This window comes from Hakea prostrata, unplaced genomic scaffold (genome assembly GCF_041222555.1).
Source record: "Hakea prostrata isolate BN-2017 unplaced genomic scaffold, UWA_Hpros_2 contig_19, whole genome shotgun sequence".
Classification (NCBI taxonomy): Eukaryota; Viridiplantae; Streptophyta; class Magnoliopsida; order Proteales; family Proteaceae; genus Hakea; species Hakea prostrata.
The window spans coordinates 350,066-372,060 of record NW_028291138.1 but is presented as its reverse complement, the minus strand read 5'-3'; the positions used below and the strand labels follow the sequence as shown (position 1 = coordinate 372,060).

The window sequence follows — 21,995 nt, the reverse complement described above, 5'->3', positions numbered from 1 at the left end:
ATAGTTTCTTCTTCTTCTTTCTTTCTTTCTTTTTCTTTTCTTTTTTTTTTTTTTCTTTTCTTTTATTTTATTTTTTCTTTTTAAGGGTTGGCCCCCTTTGGCCATTGAAGTATTAATGGAAAATTTTCTTTTTCCATTGTCTCTAAGATCATCCTCTTTCCTTTAGTAATTCTTCGTTGAATACTTCAATAATCTCACATGTAATGTTCGGGTGTACCAGAGATTTGTACTTAGAAAAATTCAGAATTTTTCTAAGTGTTAGGGGGGCCTTATTTGGGCTAAGCCAATGCCTCATACTTAGAAAATTCCTGAGAATTTTTCTAAGTGTTAGGAGGTCTCATTCGAGTTAAACCGATGCCTTATACTTAGAAAATTCCTGAGAATTTTTCTAAGTGTTAGGAGGTCTCATTCGGGTTAAACCGATGCCTCATACTTAGAAAATTCCTCAGAATTTTTCTAAGTGTTAGGAGGTCTCATTCGGGTTAAACCGATGCCTAATACTTAGAAAATTCCTGACAATTTTTTGAAGTGTTAGAAGGAACTTCATCAGTTAACATCGAAGTCTTTTGAATTGATTGTACTGCTATAATCCTCTCATGTCCCCATTCAAAAGAGATTGGGTATGAATTGCAATGCAAATTTGAAAAAAAAAAATTGTATTACATCTCAAAATTGAAACAGTAACTAAGGATAAAAAATTTTAAGATGCCTTCGCATTACACGATCGGTTGTTGGATTCTTCAACTTATAGGCCCCCGAACCTACTAGCTTCACAATCATGTACGGTCCTTCCCACGAAGGGTCCAATTTTCTTTGATGACATGGATCAGATGCTAAAGTGCTTCTGAGGACTAAGTCTCTCAAATGGTACTGTCGATGCTTTACTCGTGCATTGTAGTGGGAGGCTACGCTCCTTTGATATTGTTGAGTTCAAGAGATGGCTTTTGTTCAAAATTCATCCAACAAATCTAGGCTGTCTAACAATCCTTGCTCGTTTGCTTTGTCTTCGAACTCCCGTTCTTTGAGGGTGCTGGCCATTATTTCTACTAAAGCCAAAGCTTCTGACCCATAAGCCAATTTGAATGGAGTTTCTCCCATGGGTGTTCGAACTGTCATTCGGTAAGACCAAAGAATGTTTGAGAGTTCCTCTACCCATAAGGCTTTATTGGATTCCAATATCTTCTTCATTCCATCCAGTAGGGTTCGGTTTGTTACCTCTACTTGGCCGTTGCTTTGACAGTATGCTACTGAAGACATCTGGTTCTCGATCATATAAGTCCCACAAAATTGCGCGAATTGAGGGTTGTCAAATTGTGTTCCATGATCGGTGACCAGAATCTTTGGGATCCCGAATCTATGGATGATTGACTCCAACACAAACTTCTCCACTTTCTTTTCAGTTATTGTTGCCAGTGGTATTGCTTCAACCCATTTGCTGAAGTAATCAATTGCTATGATCAGGTACTCCCGACCTCCAGACGCCTTGGTGAACTTCCCCATGATGTCAATCCCCCACATTGTGAATGGAATTGGATCAAGGATTGATGTTAGGGTGGTTGCTGGTTTTTTCGACACTGTCGAGTGGATATGGCAATTCTTGCAGTGACGCACGTACTTCAAAACATCTTCTTGCACCTTTGTCCAGTATAACCCGAGCCTCAATATTTTATGCGCCAGTGCTCGACCACCCATGTGAGCTCCATAGATACCTTCATGTACTTCTACCAATGCACTCTTAGATCCTTCGGGTCCCCAGCATCTGAGCAGTGGTCCTGCATAGGATCTTCGGTACAACTGGTCATTTAGTATTGTCAACCTTGATGCTCAAACACGAATGACTCTAGGTTCCTTTGGATCCTCGAGCAATTTGTTATCCCAAATATATTCAACGATTGGGTCCATCCAACATTGTTCGTCCTCTATATAAGATATTTCCCTTCCCTTTGTGCTTGGGAAACTTAATTCCTCAATGTACACCAAAGGTTCTAGGGTCTTTTCCTTCACATTTGCTAGCCTTGAGAGCTTGTCTGCCATAGTATTTTCCTTCCTCGGGATCTGACAGATTTGAACTTCTTTGAACTCTTTCCTCAAAAGTTGTATCATTTCCTGATACTTTTTCAATCTAGGCTCCTTCGTCCCAAACTCTCCCTATAGTTGATTAACAATGAGCTGAGAGTCACTGTAAATAGTTATCTTAGATATTGATAAGGCTTTTGATAACTGAAGGCTAGCTATGAAGGCTTCATATTCGGCTTCATTGTTCTTGCCTCAAACCTGAACCTCAGTGCATAATGGATGACAAAAATACCTGGACTTTTTAACAAAACACCTGCTCCTGCCCCTTGCTTGTTGCTCGAATCATCAACATAGATATCCCACATGGTCAAGAGGTTAGGTTTGTTAATTCCTTCCACTGGAGATGTAGTCTCCACCATAAAATCAGCTAAGGCTTGAGCCTTTATAGTCGTTTGAGGTTTGAAATCTACTTGGAACTCTCCAAGTTCTATCGACCACCTACCATTCTTCTAGAGAGATTAGGCTTATAAAGAACTTTCTTCAAGGGGAAAGTGGTTAATACCTCGATCGGGTGTGCTTGAAAATAAGGTCTCATTTTTTTTGCTGCCATCATTAGAGCCAACGCTTGTTGCTCGATCTGTGAATATCTTGTTTTGGCATCCAGGAGTACGTGGATGACATAGTAGATTGGCCATTGCCTCTTGTCCTTCTCCGAACAAGAACTACACTTACAGTTGAAGGCGAAGTTGCTAAGTATTCTTGTAAGGTTTCACCTTTCTCCGGTAGAGATAATAGGGCTAGTTTCCCGAGCATCGTCTTCAAGCTTTCGAACGTTGTTTGACATTCTTCTGTCCATCACGCCTCCTTGCTTCCTTTCAGATCTTTAAGAGCTTTGAAGAAAGGTTGACATTTTCTCCTGATTGCTTTATGAATCGGTTCAAAGCTGCTACTCTTCCTGTTAGGCACTATACGTCCCGAATAGTCTTCGAAGGCTCCATATCGATCAAGGCCTTTATCTTTACCGAATTCGCTTCAATCCCTTGTTGGGAAACCATGAAACCCAAAAATTTACCCGAAAACACCCCGAAGGCACACTTCTTGAGATTAAGCGTCATTTGGTACTTCCTCAAAACGGAAAAAACTTCCACTAGGTGTCACATCCACCTAGCCAGTACCCTATCCGCGATAACCAAGTGTGTGATCCACAGCCCCAAAGATCAGTTCAAGGAAATCAACCTCCAACATTCACAATAATATAATCAAGAACAGGACTAAATCAATGTTTAAGTATTATAACTGAATAATCAAGTAAAGATTAAAGAGAGATTACAAATCAATCATAGTATGGAAAATGATACCAAAAGAATAAATCTAGTGTAGAGTGTAGCGGAAAATCACTCTACAATAGTAGCGAAAAGTAGCTCAAAACTTAAAAGGAAATTACAACCAATTCCAAAATGTAAGGAAAAGAAATAAACTAAGTCTAAACTAATGTCTCTTTGAACTTAAATAAAGTCCTTCTAAAAGTATAAGTCTCTATGTCCCAATGCCGGTGTACTAGCACTAGAGTACAACTAATCCTGATACGTTCCACAGTCACCTTGGTAGTCTTCACAGTCGTAGTCATAACTGCTAGCACCTTGGGAGTAGTATGAGTCATCCAAGGCAATCTCATATGCTTTTCCTTCATAGTCTTTAGCACCTGTGTTAAGATCTAACAAAGTTGTTGCAAAGAGGATGAGTTCAAAAGAACTCAGCAAGGCAGTTTATTCCACAATAACACATATGACATGATAGCAAAACATACAGGATGCAATATGATATGAGGCAGTCATGCAAGTATGCTTCTATATATGTTGGTCTCTAGTGGCAGACATGCTTTAAGTCATAGCACCATACTCCTCTAGGTAGGTCTCAAATCACTCTCCCTCAACCATCTCGGTATCTTGGGTTCTCCGGTGGAAATTGGGTCCTGCATCCCTCTCGGACATTCTATGTGAAATATAGCCCAAACCTAGCCAGGACACCCTCTCTGTTTTGGGTGGAGAAAGGTTTGTTTAATATTTAACCTTGAAGTTGGACCTTGATAACAGTGTTGCTATCTTTGAAAGTCTTAGGAAGTCATGTCAGACCTTTCCCTTAGGGTAGATCCAATGTCCCGAAGTGAAGGAAGAGGCCTCTATGGACCCTCTCTGTAAAAGACATGGTTTGATCCAAAACCCATGGAGTTTGATGATAGTGCTCCATACTTGGAAGCATTGTCAGTGTTTGATAAGAAATTGCACCTTGAAGAGGGGGAGATTAGTTGACGTACCTAATGCACTTCCCGACTTGGTCGAAGGTAATTCTCTGACCTAGACTAGTTGATTGAGTTGTAGGAGAAAGCCCAAGTGAATTTGAGCTGAATTCTGGCCTTCCATTTCCCTGTCTGAAGTTGTTGTTCTTGCTTGGTCGACTGGGTCAGTCGACCAGCTGGATATTAAATACGAAAATTCTGATTTTTGGATTATTTTATGCCCTACTTAAGTGAACCTCGTAGTTAGAACCCTATTCTATTCTTAGAACCTCATGAGAACGTGGAGAGAGCCTCTTGAGACCTCTCCTTGGTAGTGGTGAAGTATTCTTACAATATTCCTTGTCTCTCATTCCCAAGATCATCTCCAAGGTATGTAATCTCACATTCTCTCTCTAATCTACTCTCTTCTCTTCTCATTCTTGCTGTTGGGATATGAAGATGGTGCTGCAACCTTGCAACCACCTCTTCTTTTGTTCTCTCCTTGCATTTGTATAAACCCCTCTCACTCTATCAATGCTATGCTCCCTATATTGATTCTTAACCTTGCATTCTCATGATTTTCTTCATAGCAACATGATTTCATCTCCTAAACTGATTTCTATAGTATGCTAAGTTTGATTTCATGTTAGTAATTGATTCTAATCTATTGTTCATCATTCCCTTAATTGATTCCCTGATTTTCCTTGCATTTGCAATTGATTTCATTGAAGAACATGATGTTTAGCATTTAGAAGCTAGGGTTTCAAATTAGGGATTCTTAATTTGACCATTGACTGATGTTAAATCTTTGCTAGATAGTCTTCATTTATTGTTCCTAACATTCCTTCCAAATTTCGGAGTGATCTGAGTCCCAGAAGCTAGGTTTCGAATCAAAAATCTCATTTCAGCCCCGTTACTGTTCACTTGGTCGATTGCTTTAGTCAACCAGCTGAATACAGCTTTGATGCATTTGTCCAATTTGATCCGTTTGACCTCCGATTTGTTTGATTCTTCTTCTAATATTGCATCTATGATTGTCTAGGGTTCAAGTACGAACCTTTGAACCATTCTCCTTGATATCCGGACCATCTTCGATTCGAATTAAGGTAAGGACGGTTGTTACCATAATTACATAGATTATGTGAATCTTGTCTCTATGTTGAAACTTAGTAGATTCACCTTCTTTGTTGTATTCTTAACATCATATGACTATTGTATGTACTTCAAGTACAGTAATACCATGTTTATATATTATTTTATTATCATGAACATTCATTTTGTTATTACATATGCAATTGATCATGTTATATTATATATCTTTCTATATGACGAAATATCATTTGTATATGATATGATGGAATTGGGGATGTGATTGAATATGTATGATTTGGGATTGGGGAATGTCCTATTGACATTTCTGTCCTTGGATATCAGAGGGAATAGTATGGGATGTTTCCGATGGTGCCCATTGACGCTTTCTCGGATTATTGGATGTCATACATAGGACTTGTCTAGTGGTGTTGGCTAGGTTGTTCTTGTTGTATCAGACCCGAATCGGAAGGGTATTGAGACTGAACTACCCGTGGTAGCAATGTGGATTTGTGGGCGCTCAAGACCGGTGAGTCATATCCATGAGAGGACATAGATCACATTGTGGATACTTGTTAGAGGCCATTTATTGGTAGGGTTGCAAATAGCTAGACTTGGGCTCACGAACGCTCAAGACCGGAAATGATCCGTGAGAGGACATGAGAGCTTCCCATCTATTATTTGTGGATGACCAATAGGGTTGATGAGTTCGTAGTCCGAGTTGGTTGTAGCCATAGGATACGTGACTCAAGTGTGAAGGATACTGAACCGAGTTGGTTGTAGCCATAGAGGAAGTATTTGGATCTGACTTGATATGACTGAGTAGATGACTTGCATTGGGCTAGGCTTTATCGTGACATGCGCCAATACTTATACCAAATGGTGATGTGAGAGAGCGGTACTTAAACCCCAGCCATGGATTGTCCCGAGCGATGCAGGACCCATTACCTACCGGAGCCGAGTGACCAAACTTACCCAAGAAAATATGGTGCTATGACTTAAAGCATGTCTGCCATAGAGACCAGCATACATAGAGTTAGATTCATACATGCATTGTTTGCTTCATATCATATTGCATCATGCTATGTTTTGTATCATGTTATTTATGTTATTATGGAATAGCCTTCCTTGCTGAGTTCTTTTGAACTCACTCCTTTTGTGCAAATATTTTGTTAGACTATCCTGCCAGAACAGAAGAACTTGATGGCCCCTACTACAAGCCGCCCATTGATGAAGCATTCTACCCCCAAGGTACTGGCAGCTATGAGGATTACAGTGAAGGTCCCTCAATGGATTTTGATGCGTTCCAGGACTAGCCCTACTCTGGAGTGGAAGCAGCCATGTCTTGTTTTCTTTTAATTATGTTATTGAGGATACAATTTATAAGTTAGAAGAGACACTAGCTTAGAAGCTTACTTCTTTCTTTCCTCTTTTTTAGAACTAGTTGTAACCTCTACTTTTATTCGAACTACCTTCCGATGTTGTTGTAGAGTGGGTTTCCGCCTCATTCCGCATGTTGACTATTTACTCTATTGGTATCATTTTCCGCACTCTGATGTTCTTTTGTGATCCTTTTGAGATCCTTTCTTGACTTTATTAGTAAATTACTTGAATACAATGATTTGTTCTTGCTTTTGATTATATTATTGTGCTAAGTGGATATGATCGTTCCTAAACTTGATCGTCGGTGTCACATCCACCCAGCCGGTACCCTACCTGGCATACCCAAGTGTGTGATCCACAACCCCGAAGATCAAGTATCGAGGTAATCAACCTCCCACATAGACAATAACATAATCATGAACATAAATAATCAATGTGCAAAAGATAAACAAAAGATCCAAATAAGGAAAGAATAGATCATATATCATCAGAGTATGAAAGACAATCAGAATGTCTAAATCAATAAAGTAAAGTGAGGCGGAATCCCACTCTACAACCAGCGGAAAGTAGATCGCAAGTCAAAAGAAATGTTACATCTGTTTCTAAGATAAGAAATAAAGAAAGATATAACAAACTAAACTAAAGTCTATTCTATCTTATAAATAACGTCTTCATAAACATAGACTTCATCAATGACGCTCAGATGTTCCCACTCCATAGTAGGGCTAATCCTGGTAACAAGTAAAACCACTTGAGGAATCCTCAATGTAACCTTCATGGTTGCCAGCACCTTGCGTGAAGTACGCCTCTTCAGTTTGCGCTTCCTTGAATTGACCTTCATAGTCATTAGTACCTGTAGAGTAGTCTAACAAAAGATATCGTACAAAAGAAATGAGTTTCAAAGAAACCCAGTAAGGCAGTTAATCCATAACAACATAAATAGCATGATTTCAAGCAGAGTAAAATGCTTTATGATATGAAACACATGATGAAATATGATTCTAACTCTATGTATGTTGGTCTCTATTGGCAGACATGCTTTAAGTCATAGCACCGTACTTCTTTAGGAAGGTCTCATCACACAACGCCTTTTGGTAGTGGGTCCGGCATCCCTCAGGACATTCCATGGCTGGGGGTTAAGTCACCACTCTCTCACATCACCATTGGCCTAAGTACCGGCACATGTTAGGGTCAAAGCCTAGCCAAATGCAAGTCTCCTACTCAATTACATCAAGTCAGATCCAGATACGTCCATTCCTCGCCCCTGGTGATCATTTCCGGTATCCTTCACACTAGAGTCCTCATAGTCCCTGACTACGGACTCATCAACCCTATAGGTCATCCACATATGGTAAACGGGAAGCTCTCACGTCCCCTCACGGGTTGGTTACCGGTCTTGAGCGCTCGTGAGCCCAAGTCTATCCATATGCAACCCTACCGATAAATGGTCCCCACAATGTGATTCCTGTCCTCTCACGGGTTGGTTACCGGTCTTGAGTGCCCATGAATCCCCATTGCTACCACGGGTTGTTCGGTCTCAATACCCCTCCGATTAGGGTCTGACATAATAGGACATCCTAGCCAAACACTACTAGACAACCCTAAGTATGTCATCCAACAGTTTAGGAAGGTGTCCAAAGGGCATCTCTGGAAACATCCCATAATATTCCCGTAGTTGTCCAAGGACAGAAGTGTCAAAAGGACACCTCTCCTTTCCAAACCATACTTAATCATTCACAAACATAAATCCATAACATCACATATATGGCAACTTCTTATATGGAAAGAAATCAATAATAACATCCAACTTGCATATATTTGGTAAGTAAATCATACATGAATCAATTTAGTATAAACAAGTAATGCTATTGTAATCAAGGTAGTTGCATCAGTAGTATATCATTGTAAGAATCTAATTAAGGAAACAAATCAATGATATTCAAATATAGAAACTAGATAATGCAATCTATGTAATTAAGGAAATACCATCCTTACCTTATATAACTCGCAAAGGATCTTGGGGAATCAAATAAGACTTTGACTAGACTTGGGAAGAAAGTCCTAAACAAGTATATATAACATATTAGGAAAGATACCTAGAAGGAAAGATACCTAGAAGGAAAGATATCAAAACATCCAAAACAGACCAAATATGAGGTTGATGTACTCATTGGTCGATTGGATTGGTCTACTGCCTCAGTCGACCAATGAGTCGACCAACAGAGACAGTGGCCTTCAAAAATCAGAGATTTAGAATATAAAACCGAATTTGGTGGTTCAAAAGGGTACTAAACCAGGGGGAAACTACAATGGCAGTATACTAGTATATAGAGGACTCCAAAACACTAATCAAATCAAGTCTTCAAGTTACAAATTAGGAAACAAAAAGTTACCATAATTAGATCAATCATGGTTCTTGAAGAATTCATAGTAAAAATCATGGACAAGAACAATAGGATGATGGATCACTAATTGTGACAAAGGAATCCTGAATAACATGCATGGATTCTCAAAAGAAATAGAGCTAAGGCTGAAGAACATCAATCTAAATAAGGAAAGAGAATGAATACAAGCTTTCCTTCAAAAGCGAGTGATGATCTTGATGAAGATCATCCACCAAGCTCTAGATCCTTAGGAAAAGAGAGGGAAAGAGCATAGTGATGGTTGCAACAGAGATACAACATCACTACTACTGTCCTAAATCAGAAAAGGAAGTAAAAATAATGAAGAATCAAAGATGAAACATAGAAGAGGATGATCACATACCTTTTTGTGTAAAGGCACGAGTTTTGACGAAGATCCCTCAAGATAATCACCAAGGACGCAAGGGAGATGACTTGTAGAGGGCTCTGGTACATTCCAAAGAGTTTGGAGGTAGAAAATACGAAGTAGACTCGAGATTGGACTTAAATAGAGCAAGCAAAGACCTAATTAGCAAAATCAGATCCCATTGGTCGATTGGATTGGTCGACTGGTCCAGTCGACCAATGAGTCGACCAATCAGACAAGCAAGTCCAAAACAGGGAAATGAAGGCTCAGATCAAATCCAAACATAAAGGGGTTTTGCACACACATTAAGTGACTTACCTAGTAGGTAGAAATGCCTTCGAACCATGACAGAGAGCACTCCAAGTCAATCAACTAATTCCATCTTCATTAGGGTGTAGTTTCCATAAATGGAACACTGACATCAACACTCATGGATTCCAAGCCAGCCACCATGTCTTCCACTAGAATGGCCCATAGTTGACTTCTTGCTTTACTTCAGGTTGTCGGACCTACAAACAACAGGGTTTCCGGGTCAAGGTTAGGGCTGGGTTTCACAGTCGGGACCGTGGATCACTCCTCTAGGTATTCCAGATAGGGTACCGGCTGGGTGGATTTTGTGGGATGTGACATTCCATGGCTGGGGTTTAGGTCACCGCTCTCTCACATCACCATTGGTCTGAGTTTTGGCACATGTCAGGGTAAATCTTAGCCCAATGCAAGTCACCTACTTAGTTATATCAAGTCAGGGTTAGATACTTCCATTCCTCGCCTCTCGCGATCCTTTCCAGTATCCTTCCCACTAGAGTCATCGTATCCTATGGCTACAACCAACTCGGACAACGGACTCATTAACCCTATTGGTCATCCACAAATAGTAAACGAGAAGCTCTCATGTCCTCTCATAGGTTGGTTACTGGTCTTGAGCGCCCATGATCCAAAGGCTACTACTACAACCCTACCAATGAATGGCCCCCACAATGTGATTCATGTCCTCTCACGGGTTGGTTACCGGTCTTGAACGCCCGCAAATCCCCATTGCTGCCATGGGTCACTCGGTCTCAATTCCCTTATGAATCGAGTCTGATATAACAGGGTAATCCTAGCCAAACACTGCTAGACAAGCCTAAGGTATATCAACCAATAATCAGGGAAAGTGTCAAGGAGCACCATAGGAAAGCGTCCCATACCACCTCCATTGGTGTCCAAAGACAAAAATGTCAAAAGGACATTCCCCTTTCCCCAAATACAACTTAAGCAAACACATTCCAAATTAGTCATTCATAACCACAACTAATGAATCATTCACATAGGGAAATAGCCAATCATTCATAATTAAAAGAACAAGTGAATCACATGATTAAGTCCTACTATAGTTATAGTAATTATAGCAGCAATGTAACTATAAGTAAGTCATGAAAATAGTAGTATGATCATGCAATTCTAATTAAATATAAGAAATCATGTATTTTAGGTTATTTGGGAACAAACGTCCTTACCTTAGTTAATCTCGAAAAACTCCAGAGAAAAGTATGAGGATAGGTCCAAAGTTAGCAGATAAACCCTAAACAAACATAGGTTAAGCATTAGGAACAAACCCTTGAAGATTGGAAGTGAAACGAATCAAAACAGTGCAAACCTTGCTATCATTGACTCTATTGGTCAGTCAGGTTGGTCGGTCAGGTGATCAACCAAGGTGATTGACCAAGCCAATTCTGTACGGACATAATCCCTAATTTTTTATCCGAAACTCAACTTTCGGGATTCGAAACACTCCGAAATTTTAAGGGAAACTCTAGAATAGTAAACTAAGATTATCTTGCATAGATTAGGCATCAACAATGATCATTAGAGTAGAATTCTAATTTAATCAAAACTAGGCTTTCTCCAAAATCAATCCGTGAATTCTACGGAAAAGCTAGAGAGAATGACAATTCACTCTAGAAAGAAAAGAACAGTAGATCATAGTCAAAAATCATCATGGGAATGAATCTAGCATGCTTTAGAAGTCAAAAGCTTAGAATGGATAATCAATCATGAAGATCACACTTGATTTCCCTTCAAAATCATCATGTGAAGATTCAAAAGGTTATAAAGTATATGGAGATCCACTCTAGAACTACAGAGATTGGAGGATCAGTCATGGGAATGACAATAGATCATCCTCCTAATCACAGAGATAGGAATAAATTAATAGGAGAGTAGACCTAGTGAGAGTAGGAGTGAATACCAACCTTAAGGAAGAAGCTTCGCCAAAGAACTTTGAGAATTTGATAAAGATCTTCCAAAACACCAATGTGAGTGCTTGAGAGAGGCTTCCCATGTTCACCAGAGGCTTAGGAACAATATGGGGCAGTTTACCACGAAGTTATAATATATAGAGCATAAAAAAACCTAAGAATTCAGAGATTTACCAAATAGTCCCTGTCATTGTTGGTCACTCATGGTTGGTCGGTCAGGTGATCGACCAACACTGACAGTAAGGCCAAAAATCAGGTTTTCTAACTCCAAACTTCAAAATTCCAAAGGGGCTTCTCCCAACTCAATCAAGTGACTTACCTAGCATTGAGGGACCTTTCAAAATATGTCAAACTAGGGCTCAAGTCCATCAACCAAGCTTTTCATCATCAAGATGCAGTTTCTTCTCCAAATCAGGTAAGGTTTCCATATAGGGAACTCCATCATCAATCTACATGGGTTTTGGGTCAAACACCATGTCTTCCACTGAGATGGTCCACAATTGCCTTCTACCTTCACTTCGGGTCTTCGGACCTACAAACAAATGGATTTTCGAGTTAGTGCTTGGGCTGGATTTCACACCAGTCTGCAATGTGTCCCCGAACGATGAAGACTCTTCACAAGCATGTCATCAACATAGGCCTCCATGTTCTTCCCGATTAGATCTTTGAAGATTTTATTCATAGCTCTTTGATAAGTTGCTCCCGCATTCTTCAACCCAAACGTTATGACCTTGTAATAAAAACTTTCACGATCGGTCATGAATGCCATAAATTTTCATCCTCCACGTTCATTAGGATTTGGTTGTATCCCGAATACGCGTCCATGAAACTTAAAGTTTCATATCCGGTTGTTGCATCAATTAGAAGATCTATTCGAGGTAAAGGGTAGCACTGTAGCATTCCTTCTGGCACGTCTTGTTGAGGTCTGTGTAATCGGTACACATCTGCCATTATCCGTTCAACTTCTTGACCATCACAACGTTGGCTAACCAAGTTGGACACTCGATCAGTTGGATGAATCCCGAACTCTTCGATTTCTCCACCTTGCTCTAGATAGCCTCGTGCTTCTCAATTGAGAAATTCCTTCTTTTTTGTATTACTAGTTTGGCATTCAGGTCGATCCATAACCTATGTTCCACAACCGATCGGTCTATACTAGGCATATCATCTGCCGACCATGCAAAGACATCAATGTTCTCCTAAAGAAAACTCTTCAATTCTTCTTTGAAGTCTTTTGTTTGCTCAGACGCGATGAAGGTAGTTCTTCCTTCATTATTAGAATCCAATTGAATTCGTTCTAATTTTTCAACAAGTTCGGGCCTTTGCATTACATCTTCGTCCTGATCATCACGAACTTCAATTCATAGAGTTGTACTTTTCTGGGCCCAGCTTTATCCTTCAAATATGAGACATAACATTTTCGAGAGGTTTTCTGATCAAAAGTTACCTCTCCCACTCCTTTTTTGGTTGGGAATTTGATCTTCATATGTCTAGTTGATACAACTGCTCCCAACTTCATGAGGGATGGTCTCCCTAGTATGACGTTGTATGCTAGGAGTTCCTGAATGACTAAGAAGTTTACCCGAACAATGGTTTCTTTGGGGACATTTCCAACTGTCAGATCCAGTTGTACTGATCCCTCTGCAATTGCTAACGATCCAGCAAATCCATATAGGTGAGTGGAAGATGGCTTCAACAAATCCTCCTCCATTTTCAACTTCTGATACGCATTATATGACAAAAGGTCTACAGGCGATCCTGTGTCTACTAAAACTCTATGTACCTCCCGACGGCTAATCTTGACCTTGATCATGATCGCATCGTCATGAAGTGTGCATACGCCTCTCTCATCCTCTTCATTGAAAACAATGCTCTCCTCCACATTTGGTTTCTTTCTTTTTAGTGCTTCTCCCGAACCCACAAATTTAGACTTTGCTTTCAACTTTCTGAGGGATTCGGGCTTTGGGCCTCCGAATATGGTGAGAATTGGAGATCGGCTAGCTCCTACAATCTCTTTTCCTTTCTTGGATTGGGAAGCTTCAACCCGACAGTCTCTGCTTCCCAAGTGCTCCCTTCTCTTTCCACCGGTGGCTCTTCTATCCCGATCATCGCCCCTGCCTTTCACAAAATTGGATAAATACCCCTAGGATATTAATCTCTCGATGTCCACCTTCAAATCCCTACACTCATTCGTGTAATGCCCATAATCTTTATGGAAACGATAGTACTTTTCCAAATTTGTTTCTCCAAGCTTGGCTTTCATTTTCGGTGGCCATCTTAGGATGTCCTGATCTTTAATTTGCATTAAAATCTTCGACCATTGAGCATTTAATGGGGTACATTCTGCATGATCTGGTGAACGTTGCCTCCATCCCGAATGTGCTTTTCTCCCTTGATCATTGTTTGGCATCTTCAAACCATGCCCTTTTTTAGAAGCCTTCTGTTCTTTATTAGTTGTCTTCATCTCTCCTTGTTGAGCATCAAAGATCTCTGTCACTTCAGCTTGCTTTGGGCATCTCTATACAAGCTCACAATATGTGGCTAGCATATCCTGTAACAACAATTCCAAGAGTCGCTTGTTGGAAAGGCCTATGAAGAGAGCTGTTTTGGCTACTTGTTCATCCAAGTTCTCGATATCCATAGTAGCTTTGTTGAACCTTTGCAAGTAGTCATGAATAGACTCATTCCTCCCTTGCTTGACAGTGAATAACGTCTCTTCGGTCTGCTTGGTTTGGATTCCACTTAGGAATTGACCAATGAACTTTTGGGCTAGTTCATCAAAATCAGCAATTCTTCCCGAAGGTAGGTTCGAGAACCACTTCAGTGTTGCCTCTGTAAGTGAAGACCCGAACACTCTACATAAGATTTCATCAGAATTACCAGCAACAACCATTGCCTACTAGTAATAACTCATGTGGGCAATAGGATCTCCTGACCCATCAAATGAAGAGAAGGTCAGGAGCCTAAAATTATGGGGGAACTCGTACCTAACAATGGCATCCACGAACAGAGTCTTCCTAATGATTGAGTAAATGTCATCAGACCGCCTACCCCTCATGAGTTGTCCCAACTTTTGGTTAATATCCGCCAGTTCTTGATCAATGTGTACTGCCCAAGTTCCATCTGATTGAATGCTATCAAGACCCAAATGTTGAGATGTTGTCATATGTGTGCGTACCCCACATCCGAGTCTGATAAGGGTCCCAATTTGACTCCCTTGTGCTAGATCTTGAATGTTCTGCTCATCGCTCTAGGGCAATTCCCTAGTTCTTCTCGCTCCAGATCGTTCTTCCCGAACTCCTTACGAGCCTTGGTTTATTTCTTGCCCGAAGTTATGACCTTCAGTTTGTTGTCTATTTCTCCGAGGAGAACATCCTCTGAATGGTGAAACTCTTATCCCAGCCCTTCATGCTCGTCCTTGAGCTTCTTTTCGATCATGGAGAATTGGGTGTCTTGGTGCTCCTAGGCAACCTGGCCACCGTTCGTAGCATTTGTTGCATCTCCAAAACTTGGATTTGCATCTGGTTCATCTGTTCCTAGAGGTTATTTGAGTTGTTCAGGCGATCACCTTCGGCAACCTCTTCATCTTTGTGAATTTCTCTATCACGAATACAATTTCCTTCAGGGGGTTTCCTCCTGGAGGAGGATTAAGATTTGATTCCTCAATGTTGCTGATCCGGTATCCACCATGGCTTTTTGAAGCGTTTCCCACAGACGGCATCAAATGATGCGTCCAAATCTATTTAGCCTCCAGATCCTTGATGAAAAACCTACAAGATGGGGTTAGACATGGCCTAACCGCAGGGTCGGGTGGCCACCACCGAAGGCTAAGTCAGTAATGGATTAGATAACAGAGCTCTGGTTAGTTGCAGAGCTTTAATTGAAAACAATAATGGAGGGAAACGATTTAGATACCTCTGTTGGGTTTAAGGCTTTAGTTTATATAGGATTTACCTCTTATTCCCGACCGTTGGATTCATTTGTATCTTCTCTTAGTGGCTGTTAGATCTTAGGGTTTTTACCCTTCCTTCTGAGATATAGGCAATTGCCTTTCTTAGCATGATCGCCCATATCACGTTAGTGGTAGTTACCCTTTATAACTCGATTATGTATCCCGAACTCTTCGGGATCATGTTTATCCCCATAATTTTAGAGTCCCTTTGTCCTCGTGTTAATTATTGATTTGAATTCTGGACCGACCTCGACCGGGTTTCTTGACCCAACTGTGGTCGAGCCCATCCCCAACCAGAGCCCATGACCCGACTGTGGTTGGACCCGATTCAGCGCTATTTCATCCTTATCACTGGGTAAGTGGTATGGACCACAACATCAACCATAGCTGGGATACAAGTCCACACTCTCTCACCACAACCATAGGTCTAGGTACTGGGGAAGTTTGGGGATTCTAAACCCAATGCAAAGTCATAAGGTCACATGCTACATGTGGTCCAGATACTTTCCTTATGCCTAGTGCCCTTTTAGTCCAGTATCCTTCTCCACCTAGGAATGTAAGTCCTCACAGACTAATTACCTTTGTTGGATCACATTCATTAACCCTATGGTCATCCACATATTGTTGGGGCGGAAGCTCTATTGTCTACTCACGACACCCAAGCCGTCTTTTGTATGCCCATAAGTCCAACCCTACAATTATATGATAAACAGTGGACCACTGAGTCTCCTCACGAACTGGTTACCTCTATTGGATGACACAGAGTCATATCACTACCATCACGGGTCACTTGGTTTCAATACCCCTACTAAAAGGGTAGTAGCATGTAGGGGTACCTAACCATGCAATCTAGACCTCCTAGTCATGAAGGACAACAACTATGATAGTGCTGGGGGCATCAGAAGACAGTGTCCCATACCACAACCCCTGATATCCAAAGCTAGGAGTACCAAATTAGGTATTTCCCAAGTCATAGTTGCACCAAATACATCATTCTAAGCAAAGAAATAAAATGCATCAATCATCATTCATGATACATCATTAACAAGTAAACATGCATAACAATAATTACAACAAGATATAAGGTCATTGACATGATTAGAAAAGTAAACAATTCATTATATCAACAATTCATCTATATATGCAATTATGTCCTTAACTAGCTTAGTGGAAAAAGTATTGAATAACGTGCTAAATCCCTCGAGCAAATACCCTAGCAGATCCTAGAAAACCCCTAGATTAAGATTATAAAGTTACATTAGAGTCTGGAACTCAAAAAGTGTAGAAACAACTTCAACACAGCCTCTAGAATCCAACTGATTGGTTAAGGTAGTTGGTCAAGTTGACTGACTGCCCTAAGCAACCACTCCACTCTTGGACAAAATTCCAAGTCCGAAATTCAAACTTTTGATCACCCATCCTCAATTTGATTTTGGGGTAATCCAAGTCTAAACTACATTCTTAGAACTCCAGAGAGGCCACTCGGACTACAGATATTAGAACGGAATAGTGTAGATCAACATCATCTTCTTTGATAAGATCCACCGTTGAATCAAATATAAAATCCACTCTTCTAGGATGATATAATTGAGATCATCGATGGAAAAGAATTTACTCCAAACCATCACAACAAAACCAAAGGAAGAATAAATACTCTCTAATAACGTAAAAATTTAGTAGATTAAAAGAGTGGTTAATTTACCTCTACTTAGGATCCGAAAGTCAAAGAAAACTCGAAAGCTTCTCCATGGAAAGAGGTTATCTTCCACCAAGCACGTGTTCTCTGACTCTTTTTAGTCCGCAACAACCTTCAGGAATAAAATAATACAAAATTAGGTCGTGGAAGGCTTTAAATAGGGTGCCAAGGGCAAATTAGGGTTTTTTAGTGGAATTTTCCAATCGACCGCCTTAAGCAACCGCTCCTGGTACTTTTCAATACTTGGGCGTTTTGCTCTCCCAGTTGATCCCTAGCATTGCTACAACTTTAAACAACATGTGAAGGAATCTTACCTTGTTCATAGACATCTTCCAACTCGACCTTCCTGCACTGGATATCCACCTACCCAAACCATCCGGGTTCTGACTAGATCTTCTTCCAATTTTTAGTAAGGCAGGTTCTTCACCAACAACATCCAAATCCATGAGCTTTGCGGCCAAATCTTGGGCTTCAATCCAGATGGCCCACAACTTCTTCAGGCTAAAGCTTCGATTACTCGGACCTGCAGTTTAGGTTTTGAGTTAGGAATATGGGGGTTATTACGTCTCTACCCCTAAAAAGAAAGTTCGTTTTCCAAATTTCAACGTACCTGAGTGTCCGAATAGATAGGGATATTTAGCTCGCATCTTGTCTTCTTTCTCCCAAGATGCTTCTTTCGAAGCTTAATTGCTCCACATAATCTTCACCAAAGATATGGTTTGGTTCCTCATCTACTTGTCCTTACTGTCTAGGATTTTCGTAGGTTCTTCCTCATAGGTCAAATCAACGCTCAAACCTTTAGGTTCTTGCTGGAGAAGATGGTTTAGATTTGTTAAGCACCATCTTAGCATAGAGACATGGAATATTACATCATGCACACTAGCTAGAGACAGAGGGAGGGCTAATCTATAAGCAAATGGCCCAACCTTTTCAGTGATCTCAAAAGTTCCAATGTATCTAGGGCTAAGCTTCCCTTTAATATTAAATCTCATGACAACTTTCAATAGTGACATCTTCAAGAAAGCTCACTCTCCAACTTGAAATTTCAAATATGTCCTTCTTTTTATTTGCATAGGATTTCTATCTAGACTACGCCGTCTTGATTCTCTTTGTAATTACATCAACCATGGCACTCGTGGTCTCAATCAAATATGGACCAAGAACATGTCTTTCTCCAACTTCATCCCAATAGATAGGAGTTCTACAAATACATTCATACAAAGCCTTGAATGGAGCCATTCCAATCGTCAACTGGTAACTGTTGTTATATGCAAATTCCACCAATGCTTGATGATCATCCCAGTTACCACCCATATCAACAACACATGCTCTGAGCATATTTTCTAGAATATGAATGGTCCTTTCCGATTGTCCTTCAGTCTGAGGATGATGGGTTCTTATATTGCGGTAACACATATCATTTCCCTGAAAACTACAGCACCATCAGAGGCTAAAGAGAAATTTGATGCTTCCCAAGAATCTGAAGAAATCAACACAATCTTCTTCTTCAATTCTGGATCAGTTGGGTTACAATGCTATGATCCTGTCCCTTAGGTTCAATTGAACTGACATAGCTGCTAGGATAGATTTAGATCCTTCTAGCAAAATTTTCAATCCAAACTCAATAATAGAATACAACATAGGTTTGCTTAGGGATGCTAAATCCACAATCTGTTGGTTGCTGTTCCTACTCAAAGCATCTGCAATCACATTGGCCTTCCATGGGTGATATTGAATATCACAGTCATAATCTTTCACCGGTTTCAACCATCTACGTTGTCTGATGTTCAGCTCCTTCTAGGTGAAGAAATATTTCAGATTCTTGTGATCAGTGTCTATTGTCATTCTTTCACCATATAGATAATGACGCCAAATCTTTAGAGTGAACACTACCACATCCAACTCCAAGTCATGTGTGTGGTAGTTATGTTCATACTCTTTCAATTGTCTAGAAGCATACACCACCACCTTGCCATATTGCATCAAGACACATCATAATCCAACCTTAGATGCATTCATATACACTGTCAAACATCCAGAGTCATCTGCTATAGTCAACACGGGAGCATTAGTTAATCTCCCCTTGAATTCCTGAAAACTCTTCTCACAAGCTTCATTCCATTCAAACTTGACTCCTTTCTTGGTAAGCTTTTTCATAGGGGTTGATAATCTGGAGAAATTCTGAATGAAGCGTCTATAGTATCCAACCATACCTATGAAACTTCTGATTTCTATGACTATCTTAGGTCTGTCCCAGTCAACCACAACTTTAACCCTCTCGAGATCAATCTAATTCCTTCAGTTGACATGATATGACCTAGGAACACTAGCTTGGGCAACTAGAATTCACACTTGCTAAATTTTGCAAACAACTCCTCTCTTAGCCACTGCAAAACAAATCTCAAGTGCTCAGCTTGTTCCCTTTCATTCTTCAAATAGATCGGAATGTCGTCAATGAACACTATGACAAACTTATCCAGAACATCCTAAAATAATCGATTCATCAGGTCCATAAATGCTACAGGCGCATTAGTAAGATCAAATGGCATGACTCTAAACTCAAAATGCACATATTTGGTCTTGAACGCCGTCTTGCAAGTATTACTAGATTTCACTCTCAATTGATGATATCTAGATCTTAAATCAATCTTTGAAAACATTGTTGCACCTTTCAATTAATCAAACAAGTCATCCATTCTAGGAAGAGGATACTTATTCTTGATCATCAACTTGTTCACTTCACGGTAGTCTATGCACAATCACATACTATCATCCTTCTTCTTCACAAATAGCACTGGGGCACCCCATGGTGAAACACTAGGTTGGATGAACCCCTTGTCTAGCAATTCGTTCAACTGAATATGGAGTTCCTTCAACTCTGTCGGAGCCATTCGGTATGGAGCCTTCGCCAAAAAAGTTGCTCCCGGAATTAGATCAATGGTGAACTCTAATTCCCTTTCTGGAGGCAAACCCAACAAGTCTTCTGGAACTACATTGGGAAAATCTCTAACTACTTTGATATCCGCAACTGTTCCTCACCTTTTGAGGCATTCATAGAGGAGGCCGGTAGTCCAACATCTCTTGTCAATGCTTTGACCCATACAACCACTGCAATGACCTTCTTGCTAAGCATCCCTTGATTACCTTGGAATTCGAATGGAGGAGCATCTTTACGATGGAACTGCACCTTCCTTTCAGAACACAAGATAATGGCTTGATGTTCCATTAGCCAATTCATTCCAAGTATCACATCGAAGTCCCTCATATCCAGTTTCACCAGGTGAGCTTCCGATTCTCTATCAACGATAGACACTGAACAGGACTCTATCACCTCATCTAATTTCACAATAGATCTAGTAGGAGTACTAATATAAGTCCTCTATCCAGCTTCTTAGGAATACCAGGGATGCATGGTGCAAATGATGTGGCTATAAATGAATGAGATGCACCAGTGTCAAATAGTACAAAAGCAAAAATAATGCTATTGGAACAATACCTATGACTACATCATGCTCAAAGGCAACCTCAGTTCTGGTAACACAATAGACTTTTCTTGCTAAAGGTCAGCACCAGTCTTGTCCCTGCTAACTGTTGTTGATTGGGCCTTTATGAACAATTGTGGAAACATGGCATGTCTTCCCACAAGTGAAACATGTAATGTCCCTCGAGCCAACTAATGTCACTGGAGTCGAAGCTAAAGGTCTCAGATTAATCATTGTCGACGGGTTGCATACCGGTCTAATAGTCTGATTACTCATAGCTGGATGCCCTGGTCCACTACTTGACCCGTAGCTTGATTCATAACTCAATCCAGAACTCACACTTCTAGGCTGATGGGTGGGAGTAGGATACATGGTAGGCCTAGTAAATATTCTCTTACAATCCACAAAGTTATTCATGTTCACTACAAACCTTTGCGGCTGATAGTTCTCTTTTTCACCTTCTTCAACTTTCTTAGCATTCTAAACAATCTAAGCATAGCTTTCCATCAGCTGAGCCGCAAGATAAGTCTTGATCGAAGGTCTCAATCCCTTGAAGAATTTCTTCACCTTCTCAAGATCAACTTTTATTGACTCCAAGGCAAAAGAAGAAAAGTTCTTCAAATTTTTGCTAATATTCCAAAACTGAATTGGAACCTTGAGTAAGAGCCATAAATTCAGATTCCTTCGCATCCTTCACCGACTTGGGAAAATAGTTATTGAAAAAAGCATCTTTAAACAAGTCCTAATCCTTATATAATTAAAATTTACGCATGTACAAGTGTTACTCCTTTGCTTGTCCCCCATCCCTTCCAACGATAATCCCCTAATCCCCTACAAGTCGATTCAATCTAGGTTATCCTAAAGACTATTTGCAAGAAAATTTAAAACCCTAATCCCTATATAATTATAATTTTAGCCATGTACAAGTAATTGACCCAAATCCTTGATCAAATTACAAATACACCCAAACTATAATTATATTAACCCATAGATTACAAGACACCTAAACCCAACATTTTAACCCAAAACAAAGTAAACAATACTTTGACTTTTGGGTCATTTGTCTTACCTTAGATGTTATTCTCTAATCGATGAT

The 21,995-nt window shown here is 40.2% G+C and overlaps 2 protein-coding genes across 2 annotated transcripts; both read right to left on the bottom strand.

The window, feature by feature from the left end:
* Window positions 1-1,824: 1,824 nt before the first annotated feature.
* Window positions 1,825-14,662, bottom strand: LOC148999268 (uncharacterized). The gene is made up of 4 exons (XM_089141336.1): window positions 14,384-14,662; window positions 13,998-14,287; window positions 13,352-13,883; window positions 1,825-2,148 (listed from the first exon to the last, which is right to left on the bottom strand). Exons 1-4 carry the CDS (start codon window positions 14,660-14,662, stop codon window positions 1,825-1,827), a joined length of 1,425 nt encoding a protein of 474 aa, XP_088997462.1.
* A 5,514-nt stretch (window positions 14,663-20,176) lies between these two features.
* LOC148999267 (uncharacterized) lies at window positions 20,177-20,682 on the bottom strand. Its single transcript, XM_089141335.1, has 2 exons — window positions 20,457-20,682; window positions 20,177-20,406 (listed from the first exon to the last, which is right to left on the bottom strand). The coding sequence occupies exons 1-2, from the start codon at window positions 20,680-20,682 to the stop codon at window positions 20,177-20,179; spliced, it is 456 nt and encodes a 151-aa protein (XP_088997461.1).
* Between the last annotated feature and the right edge of the window lie 1,313 nt (window positions 20,683-21,995).

What these genes read in the sequence shown, in the direction of transcription:
- LOC148999268 (XM_089141336.1), bottom strand. Translation starts at nt 14,662, where the DNA reads ATGGTTGTTGCTGGTAATTCTGATGAAATCTTATGTAGAGTGTTCGGG. An exon ending in TCGAGAACTTGGATGAACAA is followed by an intron (nt 14,288 to 14,383) that starts GTAGCCAAAACA and finishes GAGCTTGTATAG; the next exon opens with AGATGCCCAAAGCAAGCTGA. An exon ending in CCAAAGAAACCATTGTTCGG is followed by an intron (nt 2,149 to 13,351) that starts GTAAACTTCTTA and finishes AATCAACTATAG; the next exon opens with GGAGAGTTTGGGACGAAGGA.
- LOC148999267 (XM_089141335.1), bottom strand. Translation starts at nt 20,682, where the DNA reads ATGAGGGACTTCGATGTGATACTTGGAATGAATTGGCTAATGGAACAT. An exon ending in CTCTATGAATGCCTCAAAAG is followed by an intron (nt 20,407 to 20,456) that starts GTGAGGAACAGT and finishes TTCCCAATGTAG; the next exon opens with TTCCAGAAGACTTGTTGGGT.